The sequence below is a fragment of the Brassica rapa genome, chromosome A09 (genome assembly GCF_000309985.2).
Source record: "Brassica rapa cultivar Chiifu-401-42 chromosome A09, CAAS_Brap_v3.01, whole genome shotgun sequence".
Taxonomy (NCBI): domain Eukaryota; kingdom Viridiplantae; phylum Streptophyta; class Magnoliopsida; order Brassicales; family Brassicaceae; genus Brassica; species Brassica rapa.
The window spans coordinates 7,882,644-7,905,044 of record NC_024803.2 but is presented as its reverse complement, the minus strand read 5'-3'; the positions used below and the strand labels follow the sequence as shown (position 1 = coordinate 7,905,044).

General features: G+C 33.2%; 4 protein-coding genes, 2 long non-coding RNA genes and 1 other non-coding gene across 7 annotated transcripts; 5 read left to right on the top strand and 2 right to left on the bottom strand.

Annotated features, from left to right (window-relative positions):
• Positions 1 to 577: 577 nt before the first annotated feature.
• On the top strand, positions 578 to 3,059 carry LOC117128048. The gene is made up of 2 exons (XR_004451188.1): positions 578 to 998; positions 1,084 to 3,059. It is a non-coding gene; the product is annotated as an uncharacterized LOC117128048 (long non-coding RNA).
• A 438-nt stretch (positions 3,060 to 3,497) lies between these two features.
• Positions 3,498 to 5,842, bottom strand: LOC103838246 (E3 ubiquitin-protein ligase SP1). Its single transcript, XM_009114665.2, has 10 exons — positions 5,435 to 5,842; positions 5,233 to 5,360; positions 5,055 to 5,150; positions 4,838 to 4,975; positions 4,694 to 4,759; positions 4,427 to 4,539; positions 4,229 to 4,339; positions 4,062 to 4,102; positions 3,877 to 3,985; positions 3,498 to 3,789 (listed from the first exon to the last, which is right to left on the bottom strand). The coding sequence occupies exons 1-10, from the start codon at positions 5,559 to 5,561 to the stop codon at positions 3,687 to 3,689; spliced, it is 1,032 nt and encodes a 343-aa protein (XP_009112913.1). The 5' UTR covers positions 5,562 to 5,842; the 3' UTR covers positions 3,498 to 3,686.
• A 1,904-nt stretch (positions 5,843 to 7,746) lies between these two features.
• On the top strand, positions 7,747 to 9,134 carry LOC103838248 (cytosolic sulfotransferase 5-like). Its single transcript, XM_033279477.1, has one exon. The coding sequence runs from the start codon at positions 8,040 to 8,042 to the stop codon at positions 8,916 to 8,918; it is 879 nt and encodes a 292-aa protein (XP_033135368.1). The 5' UTR covers positions 7,747 to 8,039; the 3' UTR covers positions 8,919 to 9,134.
• Positions 9,135 to 9,696: 562 nt separating this feature from the next.
• Positions 9,697 to 9,802, bottom strand: LOC117128737. The gene has a single exon (XR_004452130.1). It is a non-coding gene; the product is annotated as a small nucleolar RNA Z279/snoR105/snoR108 (small nucleolar RNA).
• LOC103838247 (methyltransferase-like protein 23) lies at positions 9,707 to 12,117 on the top strand. Its single transcript, XM_009114666.3, has 8 exons — positions 9,707 to 10,060; positions 10,131 to 10,235; positions 10,432 to 10,518; positions 10,601 to 10,651; positions 10,812 to 10,905; positions 11,034 to 11,118; positions 11,206 to 11,398; positions 11,751 to 12,117. Exons 1-7 carry the CDS (start codon positions 9,962 to 9,964, stop codon positions 11,363 to 11,365), a joined length of 681 nt encoding a protein of 226 aa, XP_009112914.1. The 5' UTR covers positions 9,707 to 9,961; the 3' UTR covers positions 11,366 to 11,398; positions 11,751 to 12,117.
• A 6,469-nt stretch (positions 12,118 to 18,586) lies between these two features.
• On the top strand, positions 18,587 to 21,050 carry LOC103838249 (E3 ubiquitin-protein ligase RHA1B-like). Its single transcript, XM_033279489.1, has 2 exons — positions 18,587 to 18,792; positions 20,193 to 21,050. The coding sequence occupies exons 1-2, from the start codon at positions 18,720 to 18,722 to the stop codon at positions 20,714 to 20,716; spliced, it is 597 nt and encodes a 198-aa protein (XP_033135380.1). The 5' UTR covers positions 18,587 to 18,719; the 3' UTR covers positions 20,717 to 21,050.
• On the top strand, positions 18,834 to 20,062 carry LOC117128039. Its single transcript, XR_004451162.1, has 2 exons — positions 18,834 to 19,237; positions 19,731 to 20,062. It is a non-coding gene; the product is annotated as an uncharacterized LOC117128039 (long non-coding RNA).
• Positions 21,051 to 22,401: the final 1,351 nt, after the last annotated feature.

The window sequence follows — 22,401 nt, the reverse complement described above, 5'->3', positions numbered from 1 at the left end:
TAATTTAATAGTATCCGACGCATATGGAATGGTTCCTTAATTTGTGGACAATCGTGAATCCATGATTATGAACATATGACTGGCTTATAGCCAGTATGAAATAGAAAGCAGCAGAGTAAGTTTTCAAGTTACATACATAGTTACGTATCGTCTAAGGACGACCCAGTAATTAGAAAATTTCCTACGCTAAATGAATGGCTCGTCGATAAGTGGAAAATATTTGAAGGAAATTCAAATATGATGTCTTTATAGTTCAAAGTAAAGAAAAATGTTAAAATTGAATCTAAAAGTAACATCCATGGAAACTAACATCCATGCTTCTGTAGCGACCATGTGTACACGTATTACGCATAACATATCAGGTGAAAATATATTAGGGTTTTATCACACATAACTATTTTTTTGGTTGACAACCATACAGATTGTTGGAGCTGGCTCATTCTCTGCTTTGATCTGGCTCCGAGAATCGTACAGATTGTTGGAGCTGGCTCATTCTCTGCTTTGATTTCTCCGTTTTTGTGAGAAACACTGCAAGCTTGTTTTGGGGAAGAAGACAGATGTAATCTATACTATACTAAAAGGAAGATATCCTTATCATATAGCTATGCTACGTATTACAAAATAATTAACCAATCATATTCTTTTTTTTTTACACATCAGACGGGCTTCAACATGTGGGCTTCGTCCTGCTTCTGCTGTTTATGTTTGGGACTGATTTTTTTCAATCACCAGCCATAGAGGACCTGTGTGTACCTCTGCTGTTCTTTGTCGCCGTCGTGTACGAGGCGCTGTAGCTCCTGAAGTCTCCGGTTCTTGGACCGCCGTGGTAAGGCTAGATCTGCATCCCTCCGTCTCCATACGGTGTTCAAACCAGGTTGACTTCTACATAATACCAAATACATTTATTCCAATATCTATCTCCCTCTTCACATCTCCTTCCGCTCCTCCCTACTCCAATGAACCACGCCGTGTCTGCATCTATCCGACTCGCACCTTCGGTCTCTGTATCGTGTTCCATTTGCTATGTATTGGTTTTTCATCAGTTTTATTTTCTGATTGTTTTGTGTTTTGATTCTTCTGTAGAGAAACGAAAAGTATGATCTGAAGAAGCTGTGGTGTGGTGTGGAGATGTCAAAGGAAGGTAGCGGTGGTGGTGGTAATGGAGCTGAGCAAGAAGAAGAAGAAGAGAAAGGCGGAGAAGAAGAGAAGACAGAGATGCGAGGAGGATGGAGTCGGAAGATGACGACGGCTGCGTAGATTAGGTTTAGGTTTTGGTTTATTAGTTTTGGTTTAGTTAGGTGTTGGTTTAATCTGTTTTAGTTTTTGGTTTAATGTATTCTGGTTTATTAAATTTTTGATCCTGGTTTAGTTTTATACTTAATTGTAATCTAATTTTAATTAATAAATAAAATTTCATTTCTAATTAAAAATTAATTTTCGATTTTCTAATATTTTTTTATTAATTAATTTAATTAGTTAATTTTAACTATTTTATTTTAAATTACAGCATTATATTTATGTCATTATAAAATATTTTACAATACTACAAAACAGCTATGAAAAATTACATAATAGCCGACAACAATATTTACACATTTCAGGGCAATGGAAATAAAAATGATGATTTTTTTTGGTAAGAATATAAAATTATTATTACCAGCTTTTGAAATTTTTGACAAAAGAAAAAGGAGAACAAGGAGCAGAAAACATAAACATAAATCTAAACACAAACTTGAACTAGACAATTGGGGACAAAAACTACAGACTGGAGAGCTATCCGGAGACTTGACTTAGAAAGCACGAACCACTTGCCGGAAAGAGAAGAGCCGCAGTTAAACCGAGAGCTAGAACCCGGTATAATTGGCCTCCCCGATGATCTACTCTTTAAGATTCGGCCCCACCAAGAACAGCTTGCAGAAGGCTTACTAAGCACCCACCTACACAAAGAGACAACACCAGCAGAGGCCAAGCACACCCACAAAGACTAGACCAAGCTTTATTTGGAAAGAATGGCCTCCGAAGCTAGCCACAAGCCATGGACCGATACCAAGAAGTTAGAGAAAGCACGCACCACCTGGAAGGGAGGACAGGAAGCAGCCTTAGATCATGCTCCTGAAGCTAGCTGTCTCAACGCGCAACGCCACCGAGAACGAGAGTTGTGGTTGACAAGACCGACAACAAACCTCCTCTCACGCGCCCACAGCGGAGAACCCACAGTAGAGCTTCCCAGATCTGAACCTGAGCAACCGAAGAGGCCAAACGAGAGCTTGACTGTCTGACCCTAAGACACGCGCCGCCGAAACCTAAGAAACAAGCACAGGAACACCGAACCCCCGCAGTCTCAGAAATCCCGGCCACATATGCAGATCGAGAGAGTTAACTCCCCCATGCCGAGAAGAAGGGACAGGGGAGCCAGGGGAAGGGAGGATATCCACTTCCAAAGACCAGATCTGACACCAGATCGAAAGCCTCCGCCACCGAGCCCATCCAAAGAAACCCCTCAACATAACCGACCTCCGAGCTTCTCCGAGACTCCGAGCCAAACTCACCAGAACAGAACCGCGGTGGTGAGGACCTAGAGCATCAGGAAAGGAAACACAGAGGGAGGGCTGTAGAGAGACGAGACGGAGAAGGGGGGTGACCGGAGGCGAAGAATCTCCAACCACCCAAATGGTAGATCTAGGTTTTTTTTTTTTACTTTGAGATGGAAGAGAGGTTTTTTAGAGAGAGAAGAGAGCGTCTTTTCAAATGATAAACACACAAGTTTAATGTAAAGGTGACTGAGCACAATCTATCTGGCAGGACATGAGTGATAACAGAACACCATCTATACCAGGACACGAAAGTCCTGTCTCCATCTGCTCCACCATCTATACCAGAACCAATAGCATATCCAATTATTGGCTTCTCATCTTTGCGAAGACTACATGGTTCGACAAACTTATTTGTTTTCACTTTTCAATATTTTTGGTTCTGTTTGACTCTTCCTTCTCAAATTGCTTATTTCATACTTTTGCATTTACTTTGGAAACAATTTGGTTTTTAAAACCTTTATAGTAGTACGTTATAATATCAAATAAACTTTGCTCCCATATATTTAATAATAGGCATCATATAATTAACATATGCATGAGTTTCACATTAAAAGCATGCAACTACAATTTTTTAGTTTTAATTACCGGGTCCAAATTAGTTCAAACGAGTAATATTTTTTGCCATAATTACCGCCAAATATTAAAAGAGTCAACACACAATTATCTTTCATATATTTTTTTCAATATCAACATTGAAACAAAACTTAATTAAACATATCAAATAAATTCTTAATATTATTTAAAGATTTAAATATAAACCTAATATATTTAAACTCACTAATATATTTAAACTCATTTTCCGCGCGTGGCGCGTACAAAGACTCTAGTCAAGATAGAAGCAAGGAAGATTCAAACAGGATGAGCTGAATCGAGTAAACGCCTGATGTAATTGGCAGCGACAAGAATAGTTAAAAACGAATTTACTGTTTCGTGGATCGAGCAAACACCTTATGTTTTCATATAATTTAAATGTACTGTTCTTGAAATCAAACAAAAGAGGATTACGAACACTGAATTGTAACGTTTTGATCTTGCGGTATTTACAGACCAGATTCGAGTAGAGAATGCTTCTGAGCTCTGAGTTGAGTTTGCTCAGTGACGATATGTCTTAACCACCTGATCTATACGTCTTCGGCAAAGTGGACAGCTGGTCAAGTGGGAGGAGCATGCGGTGCAGCAGCACATATGACCACACCTGCGAGAAGTACCAACAACACACACGTTCTTTTTACCAAGTTGCAAATGGTAGAAATAGCCAAAAAAGAAGAGGAAGAATGCTTACGGAACAAACACAGCATTATAGTTATGCTCTAGACAGATCACACAGAGATCAGGAACAGCGCCTTCTTTCTTGGTAGAATCTGAAACGCTCTCATGTGCCCCGTTTGAACCTGGTGAGAGAAAAGTTTTATGGTCAGAACATGTGCAACCTATTTATGAGTAGAACAAAGATTCACCAATGGGTACCTTCAGTCTCTTCAGCTCTCTTAGCTGCTGCATCAAGCACTCTGCAACAATGGCTGACACTGCTTAATTTTGTGTTGACAAAATTCTCGAGGGATACAAACTGAGCTAGTACTCATATACTTAAGGACAACTATTCACTTTCTAGAAGGACGAATATGTGACAATACCTTTTCTGTAACTCTCGATGGCGTCTTCTCTCAAGAACATGATCAATGACATGCTTTGTAATTAGAAACACACCAAAAACAGTTAAACCCATAGAGGCATACTTGTACCACCTGTAAAAATAAGACTCTTATCAATCAATTTGGCTCATCGTGTTTTCCTACAATAAAATAAGTACCAATAGAGAAGAGAGACATGACCTTGACCATTTCCCCAAATTGGAAATGAGCTGATCTAGTGATTTAGGAGAGACGTAGAAAGGCCCTCTTTCAGGTTTCTGAATCCTGAGATCTCCAATATCGTCCTTGACAGCCTGTCATACATGCCAGTAACAGAAATTAAAATCAAACTCTTCATCAAGTCTGCCTCTGTAGAAAGATGAATCCAGCATTCTACAAATACTATTGCTATATAACAACTTAGGCAAAAGAGATGAAAGAAAAAAGAACACTAAGAATACGACATACCTCACCAACAATAGTTAGAGGCATTCCAGTAGGAAGAACACGCTCAATGCGCTTTACTCCAAGCATCTGAAACAAAATAATAACCACTTAAGCAGATAGAAAGGTCAGTCAGCAAATAAAGAACCGCAAAGAAAAGCAAAATACCTTAAGGCCTTGGAGATAATCAAGAGTTCCCCGTACAAGAGACCTCCCTGACTCTTCAAACACTTCACTTCCAACGGTCAAGGCAAAGCCTGTTGCACCACGAGCTCCCACTACATTCACACGACTTGTCCCATCGTCCTATTCACAAACAATCATACAATCTGAGAGATGGTTTTTAAGAAACATCAAAAACAGTAAGCAACTAGATTTGACTTACCAGAAACCAAGGAACCTCTTTACTCATAGATAGCATCAAAGCACTATCTTGAACCCAAGAACCAGTCTCATTGTGCTTCAGAAAATGTTGCTCCGCCTGAAAACACATCAATACGATTGCTATAGTTTCACATACACCTAACCAAACACAAACTAGATTATAATAAGTAGACACATACAGTTTCCTCGACGATAACACCGCGTATGCCACTATGCTCGCACTTGATAGGTGTGTCAGAGCCAACTCTTCCAGATACAGCCACAATGAAAGGCAGGAGCTTGCTGCTATCTAATTCTAGCAATTGCGCTGCAAAATACAGAGAAAAAAAAGTATCAACAATCATTGAACAGGAAAAAAACAGAGAGTAGAAGAACGAATACCTAACTCCTTGAGCTGGTTAACCCTAGTGACGGTTTTGAGAACTTCAGCGTCCCTGCCGCTACTGCTACCGAGAAGATAAAGAGCGGCGGCGCTGAGGCAGCAGGTAACTCCACCCCAATGAATCATCTTCCTAACAATGCCTAATCTTGGAGTTATTGGGGATCAGGAAGGGACGAATTCGAAAGGGGATAAGATAATAGTAGCAATCGAATCTGGATTTACACAGAGCGGTGCGAGACGGTGGCGAGAATTTCAGAATGTTGTGCAATTGGATGATGATTCTTTGCTTCTCTCTCTCTCTCTCTCTCTCTCTCAGGGTTTGGGGGCAAGAGGAGGACGATAAAAGTCAAGTCGCGGAAGCAAGGTAGCCGATGACGTGGCCACTTCCCAATATTCGTTTGCGTGGGCTTATATTTTAGCCCAACTAGATGCAAAAGTCTTTGTTAAATAAGTGATTTAGGGGGGGTGCGAGTGAAATTAGATTCATAACTAGGCGACCGGCGCGCACCATGTGCCGGCATAAAAACATGATCGACTCGTACCTTGTATTCCTTCTCAGTCCGCACCTCACGAAAGAAAACACAGTAACGTCAGTATAAAGAGGCAGATATTGTGTGTATGTATAATTGCAACGTGACAAAATATTTTGTGTGTTTACGAAGATACTTTCATTCAAAAAATGGAACAAAGAATGTATAGTTTTAGAAGTAACAGATTTTCTATTATTATTAATTAGAATTGTATTGTATATGTGTCGTAATTCTTTATTTTAGGTGAATAATATTATTTTTCCATAAATAATAAACAAACATTTATAGATTTTCACAATATGCAAAATTGTTTACAACTCTTTTCAAAGTTAACAAATTTCTCAATTTTTAAAATCAATAAACTTTATAAAAATGTAAGTCGTCCACCGACACTCCCTTAGCTTAATATACAAAAAAAGAAGGGTATAATTTGCAATAATTTAAAACTTAAAAGTGAGTTCAACGGTGAAAAAGTGGGTATAAAATGACATCCAATATTTCTTCTTAATATATTGGTTTGTCAATTGCTACCAGCAAATTAAATTTCCCTTGTTTTTTTACCAGCAATATCTGTTTCCTGGCTTAATTTCTTCTCTTATGTCTAGGGATAGGTGTTCGGATATCCATTCGGGTTTGGTTTGGGTTTATTTAGGTTTTGGGTTTTCGGGATTAAAAATTTCAACCCATTCGGGTATTTCTAAATTTCGGTTCGGGTTCGGTTTGGATCTTTGATAATTCGGTTCGGGTTCGGATAACCCATTTAAATAATTTTTAAAATTCATTTTCATTAAAATCTAGTGCTATTGGTTTGATAATTCTATAACTCTATACAAAATCATTTGTTATTCAAAATTTATAGATTTTAATGATTTTACAAGTGTTATTGGGAGTTGAATTTTTAATATTTTAACTCATAAAACAATATTTTGAAAATACTACATGTTTTTATTGAATTCTTAAAATTATTACATTACTTTATTTTCATAGATTTTTACAATATACAAAATTGTCTACAACTCTTTTCAAAGTTAACAAATCTCTCAACTTTTAAAATCAATAAACTTTATAAAAATGTAAGACCTCCACTAACACTCCCTTAGCTTAATATACAAAAAAAAAGAAGGGTATAATTTGCAATAATTTAAAACTTAAAAGTGAGTTCAACAGTGAAAAAGTGGGTATAAAATGACATCCAATATTTTGTCTTAACATAAGCCCTTAATATATTGGTTTGTCTCTTGCTACCAGAAATTTAATTTAGGTTTCGTCTTTATTACCAGCAAATTAAATTAGGTTTTGTTCCCTTGTTATTTTTACCACTGACAACTAGGGTGGGCGTTCGGATACCCATTCAGGTTTGGTCCGGGTTTATTCGGGTTTTGGGTTTTCGGGATTAAAGACTTCAGTTCTATTCAGGTATTTCTAAATTTTGATTCGGGATCGGTTTGGATCTTTGCGGATTCGGTTTGGGTTCGGTTTGGATCTTTGATAATTCGGTTTGGGTTCGGATAACCCATTTAAATAATTTTTAAAATTTTAAAATTCAATATATAGTTTAAATTTCTCAAAATCTGTAAATAAAATATTATATAAATTTTAATAACATATGTCAGAATACCTAAACTTAACATATAAATTAGTTTGGTTTGAATATTTTGATAGAGAATCAATAGATATTTTAAGTATTTTTGGTGTTTTGAGTATATTTTAGCTATTTTAGACATGTACTTTTGACTATTTGTATATATTTTCAAGTATTTCAGACAACTTAAAAGTATTTTATATATTTTAGATGTTTTTAATATACATTAGATTAAAAATAATTGATATATTTATAATGTAAGCGAAATACTTCAGTTCGGATCGGTTTCGGTTCCCTGGATATCAAAATTTTAAACCTATTCGGATATTTAATCAATTTCGGTTCAGATTCGGTACTACTTTTTCGGATCGAGTTCGGTTTGGTTCTTCGGATTTGGGTCTTTTTGCCCAGCCCTCCTTATATCTATTATGACTTCGTTTGAAGCTTAAACCACATCTTTTTGTAACAAGAAGTAAAGAACCAACAAAACAAATGGATCCGAAGGAGCTTCCGTCCAACATAGGAGACGACAAGATAAGTGAAGAAACCAAGAAGTTGATCTCTTCGCTTCATTCACACATAGATTACCAAGGGCATAAGATTTGTGAATATCAAGGATGTTGGTATTTTTACAACACCCTCCAAGGTATTCTCAATTTCCAGAGAGGTTTTCAACCGCAAGACACTGATATCGCTTCGTACCCCAAATCAGGCACTATTTGGCTCAAGGCTCTCACAGTCGCTCTCCTTGAGAGATCAAAGAAACATTCTTTTGATGATGCTGATCATCCTCTTCTATATAATAATCCTCATTGCATTATACCATTCTTGGAGATTGATATGTACCACGAAAGCTCAAGTCCTAACCTAGCCAAGTTCTCTAAACCTCCAAGGTTGTTCTCGACGCACATGCCACTGCACACGATGCACGAAACCCTCAAGCACTCTCCTTGCAAGATTGTTTACGTGTGTAGGGACGTGAAGGACACGTTGATTTCGTGTTGGTTTTATAGCAGTGCTATTTATAAAATTGAACCAACCAGAAGCGTTCTCGAGTCTAGGTTTGAAGAGTTCTGCAATGGAACTAACTATTTTGGACCTTTTTGGGAACACCTCTTGAGTTACTGGAGAGGAAGCTTGGAAGACCCCAAGCATGTCCTTTTCATGAGGTATGAGGAAATGAAAGCCGAGCCTCGTGATCAGATCAAGAGACTTGCGGACTTCTTGGATTGTCCTTTTACTAAGCAAAAAGAAGATAGTGGATCTGTGGACAAGATCTTGGACCTTTGCTCTCTGCGTAATCTGAGCAGTTTGGAAGTTAACAAAACAGGGACAATAAACAGTGTGGAGCACAAGTTTTTTTTTCCGTAAAGGGGAAGTCGGTGACTCGAAAAATTATCTTACACCTGAAATAGAGAACAAGATAGACATGATCATCCAAGAAAAATTGCAAGGTTATGGTTTGAAATTTTTAAGTTTTATGGTTTGTGTGTTTCTTTGATATGATGCAGCATAATAAGAGCACCTTACGTTGTTATGGTCCTTTTTCCCTTTTAAAGACAAACTATTTTTTTCTGTTGCGTTTAATTATTCTCTCATTCATGTTTCTTGCTATGTCTTAGCCTACCTTCTGGTTTCTAATGCTGATCTTGCAAAAACAACACAAAAATTTCCAAAGCAGTTGAGGTTGCTCCAGAAGATTTTGACTTAGTCTTTGATGTGCACGTTCGGTTTTGATAACTATATAGTTTTCGTTTAACGTTCCTAGTGAGTCTGTTTCTTTTCTTTCTTGAATCCTTTTAAGGCAATGAACAACCAACTCCCAGCGGTCAATGTAAACAACACCATGATCTTCAAAAGTAGAATGTGGATCAAAAATCTACCCGGTAACATCAGTAATACAACTCTTTTTGAATATTTAACGTAAAAAGTATAACATAAAACATTTTATTATAGCAGAGACTCTAAATAAATAACAGAGTTAAAAAAATTATATTTACTAATATACGTATATAAACAGTAATTATTTTTACTAATAATATTATTTAGAAAAAAATTGGTTTTAAAAGATAATATTAATAATAACTATTAATATAATTAGTATATTTTTAAAATAATTTGTTTTAAAAAAGATTGACCAATCAGGAGAGGGATCAGATGGTAAGACAAAGGAGAGCGCTCAATTGTCGTAACAGGCGGAGCGAAACGCTCTTCTCGCATAATAAAAGCGAGAAAATAACCACTCCTCATTTCCCCTTTCACTTGCCTGAAGGATCATGCTTTTACTTTAACCCAACACCTATCCTTTTATACCCAAACAATAGCTTCCCCAACTTCACTACTTACCGATGTGGGACTTTCCTCTTCTTCACTTAAATCAAAAACCCTAATTTCAAAATCTCAAGACTACTACGATGACTACTACTGCCACGACGACGACCATCTCTCAGCATGATTTCTACGGTGATGATGATGGAGATTCCGAAACTTCCATCTCTGTATCTGTTATCGAGGTATGAACGGCGATCTTCTTCTTCTTTCTTCCGCTGGTTTCGTTTTGATTGTTCGTTCGTTTGTGTGTAGAATATGAAGGAAGAGTACGGTTTGTTCGTTTGGCCTTGTAGCGTCATCCTCGCCGAGTATGTCTGGCAACAGCGATCTCGATTTCGTGGCTCTACCATTCTCGAGGTAAACAAACTTCTCCTGCTTTCTCAATTGAAATTGAGACCAAAGATTGCCTGAATAATGTTTCAAAGATGGCAACCACTCTGTAGTTTCTGCTGATTACAGGATTCGGATTGTGTTCTGTGTTTGAATGAACTAATGAGATCTCTCTTTTGACTTTTATACTTTCTCTTAGACTTGTGTTTGATGTAACTTGCAGCTAGGAGCTGGCACTTCCTTGCCTGGTTTAGTAGCTGCTAAGGTTGGAGCTAACGTCACCCTTACCGATGACTCAAGCAAAGCAGAGGTATTAAAGCTTTTAAATAAGCTTTTCTCATTTGGTTCACAGATTATGAGTTTGTCTTTCACCATACATGATACATGTGCAGGTTTTGGAGAATATGACAAGAGTTTGTGAGCTTAACAATCTCAACTGTAATGTAAGTTTGTATACCACTTTTCACTTTTCTTCAACTTTACACCCGCTGAATTAACAATTGCCCACATCATCGTTTATTGCATATATGACGCTTAGGAGCGTATATGTTTGTTTGTGTCATATAAACATACCTTTACCTTATGGTTTGTGTATTTCTCCAGGTAATGGGTCTCACTTGGGGAGTGTGGGATGCAACCATATTTGATCTGCGGCCTAACATTATACTTGGAGCTGATGTTTTATATGATTCAAGTGGTTAGTTAGTTCATTATGCTCTTTCTTTGTCTTGGCCTTCTATTTTTTCCCTTGTGGAGTCGTTACCTCTCCTAGTTTATTCTTACCATGAGCTGAAATGCGAATCCCGAACCTTTTGTTTTGTATAGCGTTCGATGATCTCTTTGCCACCGTCTCTTTCCTGCTTCAGAATTCTCGAGATGCAGTTTTTATCACTACGTATCACAACAGGAGGTACACAATTCATTCATCCTTGTCAATCATCTAACTTATCTGCAAAAGATTAGGATGGTGATTTTGTGTTTGGATTTTATACTGCAGTGGGCATCATCTGATCGAGTTCCTCATGGTGAAATGGGGTCTGAATTGCGTTAAACTTGTGGATGGCTTCTCATTTTTGCCATCTCGAAAGGCATCTTTACTAAGCGGCAACATTCAGCTTGTTGAGATCGTATTGAGTTGTGGAAAATCAGCAGCCTAATAAGACTGTAAAATAAGAGGCCAAAGGTCAAAGGTATTAACATTTACTATATTATAAGATAATCCCTAGTTAATCTATACTATAGATGGTATGAGTTGAAATCCGTAGAGTCTGGTGTTTAGGGGTTAGTCAAGCGCAGATACACTGATAACTCTTTGCATAACGTTGAATATCTCTACCCTTGCATTCTTTCTCGTAGATGTATTCCCTTTGTGTTCTTTAGATAAACACTGTTTTTGATGTCCATCCAAATCAAGCAAAGCATTGTTAATGAAGATATTAGCTTCAAAACCATACTTGAGATTGAGAACCTTTGATGTCCTCTAAGAAAATGTTTTGTGTAGACTTGACTGTGTGACTGCAACGGGTTTCTGTGTGTTTGTAGGAAAATATCAAACTAATGGTTGAGCTTGTCTCATTTGGCTGAGAATGAAGGAGGATCGATTTGGTAAGAAACAAAGGGAAAATGATTGTAAGTATGTCAAAGCAGGATAAAAGATCACAGATAAGATTGAATTGGAGCCTAACAAATACATCTTCACGACCAGTTTGCAACAATTGTCTTTTTCTTTGCTCAAATCCATTTGTTCTTAAAGACCACGAGCACACCAACGCATTTTTTCGTTCATATTATTGTTTCAAAATTGTTTAAATTAAGAGCTCCCATTGGTGAAAATAGGAGATCGTTTGCAAAATACAAGTCTGTGATTCTTGTTTTCTCACAATTTTTGTTATAACCAACTTCCACATTCTTTGTTGTTGCTTCAACATAGTTAATAAGAAGTTAATCACTATGGTAGGGTGACAAGGGATCACCCTGTCTAAGCCCACGCCAACCTTTAAAATAACCTTGAACCACTATTATATATCCCACCGTAAAATTGGTAGTGCAAACACATGCATTTAATCATTTGATGAAAGATTACCGGAACTTGTAGATTTTTTATTTCTATCAATTTTTGGGTCATTCTTTTCCTACCTCTGCTCTTGTGATACCTATTGATCAGGTCACCAGCAAGGTCCAAGGATGAGTTTTAATCTGGATAACTATGGAATTGGTTTAATTTAATTGATAAACAAAGAGAACAGGTGTATATATATTTGGATACTTTAATTATGAATTAGCTGGTTGCTTAAAACAATTAGTGTAATTAGTTGGTCGCGTACTGACAAAACGACAGTCTCTGACATGCAAAACTGGAATAAACTTTGTAGTTTTCCGTTGAATTAGCAGACAAGTTTCAAGCTAAAGATGTTTAACTCTACTTTTAAAACTTAAAGCAAAATTCTTCTAATTTTTTTTACTGTTCCCTTTCTTATAATAATTTAAAATCCTGCAAAGCATGCTGCCACTACAGTAATATCCGTACATAAAATAAAATATATATACAACAAACTCTTTACATGTACACTAGGACTAGGATTAGGATAAGATTTGCGCCTTACGCAATATAAATTTATTTGTATATATTATCGATATTTTCTTTTATATATTTGATCATTTTATTTATATATATATAATATTTTTTGTTGTTATTATATAATTTTTTTCCCGATAGATCAGATCAATTTTTATTAAAAATTGTGGAACAAAACTACAATTAATATATCATGGGTTGATCGGATTGGACATTAAACAAATTATGACACAAAAACCTTATTTTTTTCATCGAACACATTCTTGAAAAAAGTGAACAGTATTGCTTCCACAGTTGAATTATTTTGACTTTATCTTTCATATGATTTTGAAAGGTTTCAAATCAACCATTAACTTGATACATGTCATTTTAATACTTGTAGTCGTATACTTAAGGTAAACTTGCATCTTTGTAATTTAAAGTTGTTTTAAAAAATTATATAACATATAAGAAAAAATCTAACATATAGAAAAAAATAACATATAAGGTTTCCTCATTTTTGTATTTAAAGTCTTTTATTTTTTTTTTTAAATATAACATATAAGGTTTCTTTATTTTTGTAATTTAAAATCATTTTAAAAACTGAAACAAAAATGGAGAAGGATGAAAAAATTGTTATCAAATTTTTATTATTCTTAATCATTAATTATCATATATATGTTAATCATATTAGGTAATTTTGTAGCTTTTATTTAAGGAAATAATACACACTTTTTATATTTAGGTTAATATAATGTTCTCTAATAATTTGATTTGGACCAACATTTATTCAATTGATTCTTAAGATGCTACGTAAGCTAAATAGATATCTTAATTAAGTGACACCTAAACCATGTCACTTTTTAATTAGTACAAACTTAAAGTTACAACTTTTTAAATGATTCTCAATTAATATATATGGATAATACAACAGTACAAATAAAATTGACATTTTACAAAAATGACTCCAATATTTGTTCAAGCCAGAGTACCAATGCAAATATTGACGGTTTTAGATTTAAGAAATTAGATTGAATAGTATGAATATATGAACTTACAAAATAGCCGAGAGAAATTTAGGGCTGTCATAATCCAATCCATGAAGAGTATGTATATCACTAGCTACTAACTCGTCGGCTACGAGAGGACCGGAAGTTTCTAACAAGTTTGAATCTATTAGACGTCTTTGTACATTATTTAGTTCCCCCAATTTTAGAGTTTTGATATTTTCATGTACGTAGACTGAAGAAAATAAGTTAACAAAAAATAAAAGTATGCTAAAAATAGATCAAACTTCGACGTACCTTCATCAACGATCGTTAAATCTTTGTTGACACCTAAACCCGTATGTATTGATGTAATTGCCGAGGTAGATTGCGTCTAAACTATAAATTTTGAACACTGCAGCTCTTAATTTGAAAGAAAAATAATTGATTTTCCTTGTTTTCCTTAAATAAAATTTGGTTGTTAAATTAATTATCCAGACAAAAGGGATTAATCTTGGCTGGATTTAGCTGGCTTATCAGTTAAAATATCTTTACTAACGCCAAAAACTGACAGTGACACTTTTTAATTATTCTATAAACCCTTGTTCCTTCATAATATAAACATGAGTGTATGGTAAACTTGATGTAGATAAACGTACGTGGGAGAATAATAGCCTGGTGTTTTTGTCCTCTCAAACCTTTACCATGTGGTGGATTCAATTTTTCCAAAGTATGACAAAGCAACTACTTATTAAACATATAAATCCAATCAATTGGAAATATTTATATCCAGTAAAATATTGGTCAAGTTACATGCATAGATGCATAAACAAACTTATATATAAATATATGTATATATATGTTTAAAAATGTATATCTTTGTGTGTGTGTTTGAGTATAAAAGTGTTAATTAAAATGGCGGAATGTGAAATGTTGGAGGATAAGATGGTGAGGATGTGAGGTGGGTCAGAGCTGCTTCGGCTCTTTCATACATTTTAGTTAGATACCTATATGACCCCCCCACCCCCCTCTAGAAATAGATCCTCAAATATTTTGATTAAGTAAATCAATATTGTATTCTAGAAGTATATCTGACCAACGGAATCAAAATCAAACTTGAAGAACTGCAAAGACTTTTCTACGTAGTTAATATTAGGTCATAAAAATATTTATCAAAAGTCAATTAATAAAGAATCATAATAACAAATGACGTATGTGTAGATTGATGATCTCTACTAGTCATGTCAAGATTGTTTTGGACTGAATTCAATGTGTGGTATTTATCATTGTGATATCCAATACACCTGATATGATAAAATATATTTTCGCCCTGTCCATGCCAAAATGAATTAACTAAGATTTCCTAGTACAGTTTTAAAGAGTACCATCTAATTTTCATTTTTTTTGGGTGATTGGTTGGACTGTGGCTCTAAAAATTTAGCTATAAAAGTTCAATTGTAGGTAAATTGGTTGTAGCTGTAAAATTGTTGCTGTAGATTTTTTTCGAGAGACTTTTGTTTTAGCTAAATTTGTTGTACCTGTAAATTATAGGTTGTAAATATTTTAAAATTTAAAAATATGTGAAATTTGTGATGTATATATAATAATTATTTTTTATGAATTAAAAATTTTATATTAATATTTTTTATAAATTCTCAAAGTTTATTGTTATTTCAAATGTGATAGATAAATAATGTATATTTTATTTAAAATATTTCAATAATTTTTACAACACTGAAAATTGAATTAAATATTTATAAATGTTTTTAATTATGATTATCCAATTATTTGATATTATAGATATTTTTTTATTCACAGATTCTACAGCCTATAAAAGAAAGCTTTAGGTTTTTTACCTAAAATACATTAATAAAATTTTGCTTTAGTTTTTTTGCTGTAGCTTTAAAAATAAAGATAAAACATGATTGGCAAAAGTTTATAGAAACTTAATTTAGATTTTAACTATTAAAAATAAAGTTACAACATGATTAGTAAAATTTAGTGATTTAAAAGTAAATAAAGCTAAAGTAAAGAGATAAAGCCCAACCATTCACTTCCTTTGTAATTTACATTGATGTCCTATTTTCAAGGTAAATTCTTGAAAAATAAAATTATTTTCATAAGAAGATCCTAATTTCAATGGTAACCAAAACAATCTCTAAATTAAGTGGACATATAAATGCATGTATATAGCATGCATAATGCAATATAGGTGTAGACAAACTGGAATGAAATGAACCTAACGATCTGTCTTACCTTAATTATCTGTAGTATTTCTGAATTTCTATTATCTTTATAGGAAGTAGGAACAAAAACAAGTCAGTAGTCTATACATATACTACTATAACATAAAGAAACATCATTGCCACATTCCTAGCTAGATCCTCATCAAGCAAAATAATTAAATACCAAAGAAAAACAAGCAAATAAAAACACATTATTGAGTACTCCATTAAATTAAGGGAAATTGCACCGAGTAACCACAAAAAAAAAACAAAATTCACTAACTAACTAAAAACACCCTCTCTCTCCTACTTTTTCTTCCTATCTCTCTCTACTCTCTTTCTAAAAATCTAATTTTTCTTTTTTTTTGGCTATTTAGCAAATAAGCCCTTAAATTAACAGAGCAATAATTAATTAACAAATCACGTATAATATTTAATATACTAGGATAAGACCCGCGCCTTGCGCGGGATTAAGTTATTATTTTTATTATATTTTGGAGAATGAAACAATAGTTTGGCTTCATTTGGATTACGGGTGTTCAATCCGATATCGGGTTGGTTTCGGTTCGGTTCGGTTTTTTCGGTATTTGGTTATAAAATATAACTACTATTCTAAATCCATATTTACTTTGACTTTAGTCTTTCACATACTTTTGAAAGATTTCAACTGGACGACTAAATTGATCAGCCAATCTTGTTGTTTTAAATCATTAGTGTTTATATATATATATATATATATTATTTAGTTTGAATATTTATTAAATAATAATTCATATGCGTTATATTTTATGATCATTTGTAACTTATTTCTAACAAAAACTAAATCTATTGATCACAAATTTTTCAGAGTGGGAATATTCCCATTTCTCCTAATATATAGACGTTTTGAAAATTCAAATATAACATAAAGAAAAAAATATAAATGTTTTTATTATATATTTAATGTGATTTTTTTTCGTTCAATAATGATAAAATTAAAAAAAAAAGAACTAAGATACCAAAATTGTTATCAAGTATTTATTATTCATAATAATTAATTTTCTATATACGTTAATCATATTAGGTAATTCCGTAGCTTCTAATTAAGGAAAGTGCAAAAAAACTTTTGGTAGATTATTTATCAATTCGATAGTTAGGTTATACAAAATATAATGTAAGTCAAGATGGACCAACCTATTTTTCTAAGAATAGTATATTTTATATAGTCATTTATTAAATGAGAATTTATAATCATACAGTTCTATGATCATTCATATCATTTTATAACTGAATATTTAAATCATCGATAATAAAATTTTCAATGTGAAATCTTTAATAAGTTTATAATTTATAAATGTTTTTGAAAATTCATTGAAAGTTTTAATATTAAATATTTATGTAATCTTATGGTATATAGTATAATCTATATATATATATATATAAATATATATGTTTTATATTATTAAATGATATTTTTTACTCATATGGTTTTAAAATAATGTGTATCTTCTTATATATTAAATAAAAGTTCATATTAATAACAATTTTATGATCATTTGTAACTTATTATGACCAAAAAAATAATCTATTGATCACAAAATTTTCAGAGTGGGAATCTTCAAATTTCTAAATAATTTATAGACGTTTTGAAAAATTCAAATATACATATAAGAAAAATTATAAATGTTTTTATTATATATTTAATGTGATTTTTAAATATATTTTAATAATATAAAATTAAAAAAAGAACTAAGATACAAAAATTGTTATCAAATATTTATTATTCATTATAATTAATTTTCACATATACGTTAATCATATTAGGTAATTTCGTAGCTTTTATTTAATGAAAGTGCAAAACATTTTTTGGTACGTTATTTATCAATTCGATAGTTAGTTTAATAAAAAGTGTAATATAAGTTAAGATGGACCAACCTATTTTTCTAGGATAGTATATTTTGTAATAGTTACTTATTAAATAAGAATTTATAATCATACGGTTCTATTATCATTCATATCGTTTTATAACAAAATATTATTTAAATCATCGATAACAAAATTTTCAATCTGAAATTTTAATAAGTTATAATTTATAAATGTTCTTGAAAATTCATTGAAAGTTTTAATATTAAAAATATTTATGTAATCTTATGGTATATAGTGTTTAATATTATATATCTATATATATATATATATATCTATATTTATTTATTTTATTATTAAATGATATTTTTCTACTCATATGGTTTTAAGTCATGTGTATCTTCTTATAATAAAATGTTAAACCATTGATCATTAATTTTTAACATAATAATTTTAATAGTTTTAGTCAGTTATTGTCGTTTTTAAAAATTCAAAATATAACATATACGAAAAAATCTAAATTTTATTTTTATAGCTAATTTGATTGTTTAATTTATTTTAATAATATAAAATTAAACAAAAAATGTGGATGGAGGAGATATAACATTGTTATCAAATCTTTATTATTAAACTCATTAATTGTCATATATATATTAGTCATTTATGGTAATTTCCGTAGGTTTTATTTAAGGAAAGAAAATATCATATCATATCATTATATCATATAGTTTGACCAACTTATGTATCTAACAACATATAAAAATCGAATGTGGACCTACTTATTTTTCAACTGAATGTAATTGACTACCTAATTGAGTGCCACCTATGCATTGGGGCCTCTTTTAGTTAATACAAAATTGAGGTTACATCTTTTGAAATGTTCCTCAATTAATATATAAGGGATATGTACATATACACACACACCCAACTATATATACATCCTACCCCTCTCTATCTTTTCATCTCTCTTATTTGTTTAAGAGCATGTGCATTGGGGTCTCTTAAACTGGGTCTGTTAAGGGAATTGGGAATTAAAAAAAAAGATAAATTGCCATTTAGTTAAGGGACGGACCCTAATTAGGGGGTGGAAGGAACGTCTCTTCTGGGCCACGTGTTGGGATAGTTTGTGATTTTGAGAGGAAAACAAAAGTCGAAGGCGACGAAGAAGTCGGTGGATTCCGCCAGAAAGAGTCTCGGTGGTCTGATCGTGGGAGAATCTCAGCGGTGGCTTTCGTAGCCGAAGAATCGTCGGCGGATTTCGTCGACGACCAATCTCCGATGAAGAACCTCGGTGGCGTTGCTCGAAGAAGAATCTCGGTGGCTCTGAGAATCGGAGAATCTCTGTGGCTCTCCTTGACTGAGGAAATCGGCGGCTCTCCTCTACAAACAAACTCCTCGGTTGGCGCCTAGTTTAATCGAAAGGTAAAGCTCCAAAATTTAGATTTTAATTTTGAAATCCTCAATTTTGCATGTCTCAGATTGTGTTCATTCTTGGTCGCGTTGCATGTTTAGTTTGTTAATTCTCGGTTCTGATAATGAGATCTTCATGTGTATTAGTTCATGGTCTTTTGCACTTGAGCATATTCTCGTTACGTTTTGGGTCTCATGATGTAGATTCTTGAGAATGACGAACAGCTTTGATCAATTTAATATAGAAATCTCTGTTTGATGTTTGTTGTATAAGTTCCTCTGTTTCGCTTATAAGTTGTAGTCTCGGAGTTTTAGTTTCAGTTGGTGTTTCATGGTCTGGTTCTGTAATGGAGTTTATGTATTGCAGTAGTAACAAAGTTTGTGTTTGTTGTTCTTGTTCTCGTTTTTTAAAAAACACAAGTATTAAAGTTGGTGTTTGTTGTTGTGATGATAAATATCAGTGATGGTTTTGTGGTTTGATCAGTTCTTCGGCTTTGATTTTCAGGTTGATGGTTTGGTCAAAGAGAGCATAGGGAGCATCCTTGTATTTTCAGGTTGATGGTTTGGTGGTAAGTATAATGGTTTGGACAAAGAGATCACGGGCTCAGTTCTTCTGATCAAGGGCTCAGTTCACATGAAATGTCTTCTACAGGCGTTGTAGCTTTGTAGTTTTGTGGTCAGCTGTTGTAGTTTTTGTAGTTTTGTGGTCATGCGTTTTAGTTTTGTGATCTCACGGTCCTTTTTGTATTCACAAAGTTTTATAAAACATCAGTCTTCTTCTCTGCTCCGTGTGTATCAAACTTCATCAGTCACAAATATATGGTTTTATGAACCAAACTTAAGAAACTACCAATAAACCACTTAAATTATGTGTCTCTTACCAAAGTCTCTTAGTTTAATTTTAATAGTTTAAAAATCACTAAGAACCACTAAAGAAGGGATCATGATTTTACCAATAAACATGCTCTAACACTTCCTCTCTCTATCGGCGAAGCAATGGGTTTTCCGTTGGGCTATTCCGAGATCCTTCTCCCAAAAATCTTTCTTCACGTACTCTCTTTCTTAGGTCTAATACGAAAACTAATCTCCACACTTTTCTGGTTCATTGGTCTACCCGACTTTTTGGAACCCGAACCGGTTACATCTTCATGGCCCGACCCACCACTAAACTCCACCACCTCAACCAACCAAGACTCTAACTTGTTTTCAGCAGCGCTGCTAGCTGGAGAGATCTTGCCCGTTGTCAAATTCTCGGATCTAAACCGACCCGAATCCGAATGTTGTGCGGTGTGTCTCTACGACTTCGAGAACGACGATGAGATCCGACGGCTGACGAATTGCAGGCATATATTCCATAAAGAATGTTTGGACCGTTGGATTATGGATTATAGTCAGATGACGTGTCCACTTTGTCGTACGCAGTTCATACCTGATGATCTTCAAAGGTCGTTTAATCAAAAGCTTTGGTCTGAATCTAGTGAAGTTTGGTGAACGTTCTCGCTGAATCATCTTAGGACATGGTCTTCGTTTTTCTCTCTCTCTCTCTCTCTTGAAATGGTTAATATAAAGGTTATTCTTTTGTTAGTACTTTGTTTTTTTTTTGTTCACTAGTACTTTGTTGTTAGTATTTTGTTTGGTGGCTGAGGGATGTAAATTAAAAATAGGTAGTGGTTACAGGCTAGTTAAAAAAAAGAAGAAACTTGTACCATCTTTTTTTCGGGAAGAAACTTGTATCATCTATTCAGAAAAAAAAAACTAAAATTTAATTTATTATAAATTTGTACTCTTGTTTCTTGTTACTGAATGAAAATAATCTGTTCATACACAGTTTTTTTGTCATCTCACTTTTATTGAAATAGTCAGATGGAAACATAAGTTAATTTTGTCGACTTGCTCATCAACAAATGTGTAATATTTCTTATTTTATTAAAAATGTCACGAACAATGATCAAACAATAGTTACGTTACAATGCTTCGTCCAGTGATGAAAAATTGTAAACATTTTCATGATATTTTATAATATCCCAATTTCTTATATATTAATTTTATTGTGTATGATTTATTTAGAAAGCCTATAATTAAAAATGGTTTCAAGTCATTTCTCACTGCAAATTGTAAATCACGCGTTAAAATATAGCAAAAGAAAATTCTAAGGTTTTTATAACCATCCACATATGAAAGACCCATGAAGCTATTTGCTTTTGGTTCACGGAAAATAGATGGGACTTATCTCAGAGTTAAGTATTTTTTTTTGTGCACCCAGAGTTAAGTTCAAAACCAAAGAAAGATAATGCAAAGAATCAACGATGGGGGCAGCCTCCAGGAGGCTATATGCTCTTCACACAAAAAAAATTCAAGGGACATATAGGAAAATAAAGTGCATCATAAACCATAAACTTGAAATTTGTTGCATGTATCATGATGCAAAAACACTAAAAGAATGTCTTTCCAAGTATCTAAGTAAATGATTTGTTTTCATCTATTTTTCTTATAACTCACGCTCTTATATATGAAACAATTTGGGTGTTTTCATACTATTTATAATCGGAAGTGTTTGAACCATAATCCAGGGAAACAATGCCTACGATTAGTACCCGTAAAATTAAGTTTTCAACTGAAGCATAAATCATGGTCCATCTTGGTAAACTTTATACTTGAAATAGGATTGTTGTTTTTATTTTTGAAAATTTTACGATGAGCTGAAAGTAGGGCTCGACACAAGTAGGATATTTGCTATATTCAGTATAATTGATATTTGACTTGCAATATACGAGTAATAGAAATTGATATTTGTATTATACTTACTAAAAACGAGTACTTGTTATTTTAAGTACTTGTTTTAAAATGAGTTACTTGCAGTTTACTTATCTTATTCTATTACTTATACTTGCAAATACTTGCAACTGTTTCTGAGTATTTAATAATTATTTATTAAATAATATCATTTAAAAAGATAGATATGAAAGTTTATTTTGCTTTTACATTTGAAAATTATTCTAATTATAATATTTGTGTATAATATAAAGAAGAGAAATGATGAAAACATGAATTTTTCTGTAAAAATGTACTGTTTACTTTTCATAACAACAAAAATATCTTCGATAGACAACACAGATAATAACAAAACCATTTTAATATTTGTTATTTATTTTTGTACTTGCAAATATCTAGATTCC

Excerpts from the sequence above, each read along its gene's own strand:
- LOC103838246 (XM_009114665.2), bottom strand. The coding sequence starts at position 5,561 with ATGATTCATTGGGGTGGAGTTACCTGCTGCCTCAGCGCCGCCGCTCTT. Across the intron at positions 4,340-4,426 it reads AATTTGGGGAAATGGTCAAG|GTGGTACAAGTATGCCTCTA; the intron begins GTCATGTCTCTC and ends TTATTTTTACAG. Across the intron at positions 3,986-4,061 it reads GAGAGCTGAAGAGACTGAAG|GTTCAAACGGGGCACATGAG; the intron begins GTACCCATTGGT and ends TTCTCTCACCAG.
- LOC103838248 (XM_033279477.1), top strand. The coding sequence starts at position 8,040 with ATGGATCCGAAGGAGCTTCCGTCCAACATAGGAGACGACAAGATAAGT.
- LOC103838247 (XM_009114666.3), top strand. The coding sequence starts at position 9,962 with ATGACTACTACTGCCACGACGACGACCATCTCTCAGCATGATTTCTAC. Across the intron at positions 10,652-10,811 it reads TTAACAATCTCAACTGTAAT|GTAATGGGTCTCACTTGGGG; the intron begins GTAAGTTTGTAT and ends GTATTTCTCCAG. Across the intron at positions 10,906-11,033 it reads TGTTTTATATGATTCAAGTG|CGTTCGATGATCTCTTTGCC; the intron begins GTTAGTTAGTTC and ends TGTTTTGTATAG.
- LOC103838249 (XM_033279489.1), top strand. The coding sequence starts at position 18,720 with ATGTACATATACACACACACCCAACTATATATACATCCTACCCCTCTC. Across the intron at positions 18,793-20,192 it reads TTTCATCTCTCTTATTTGTT|TAACACTTCCTCTCTCTATC; the intron begins TAAGAGCATGTG and ends ATAAACATGCTC.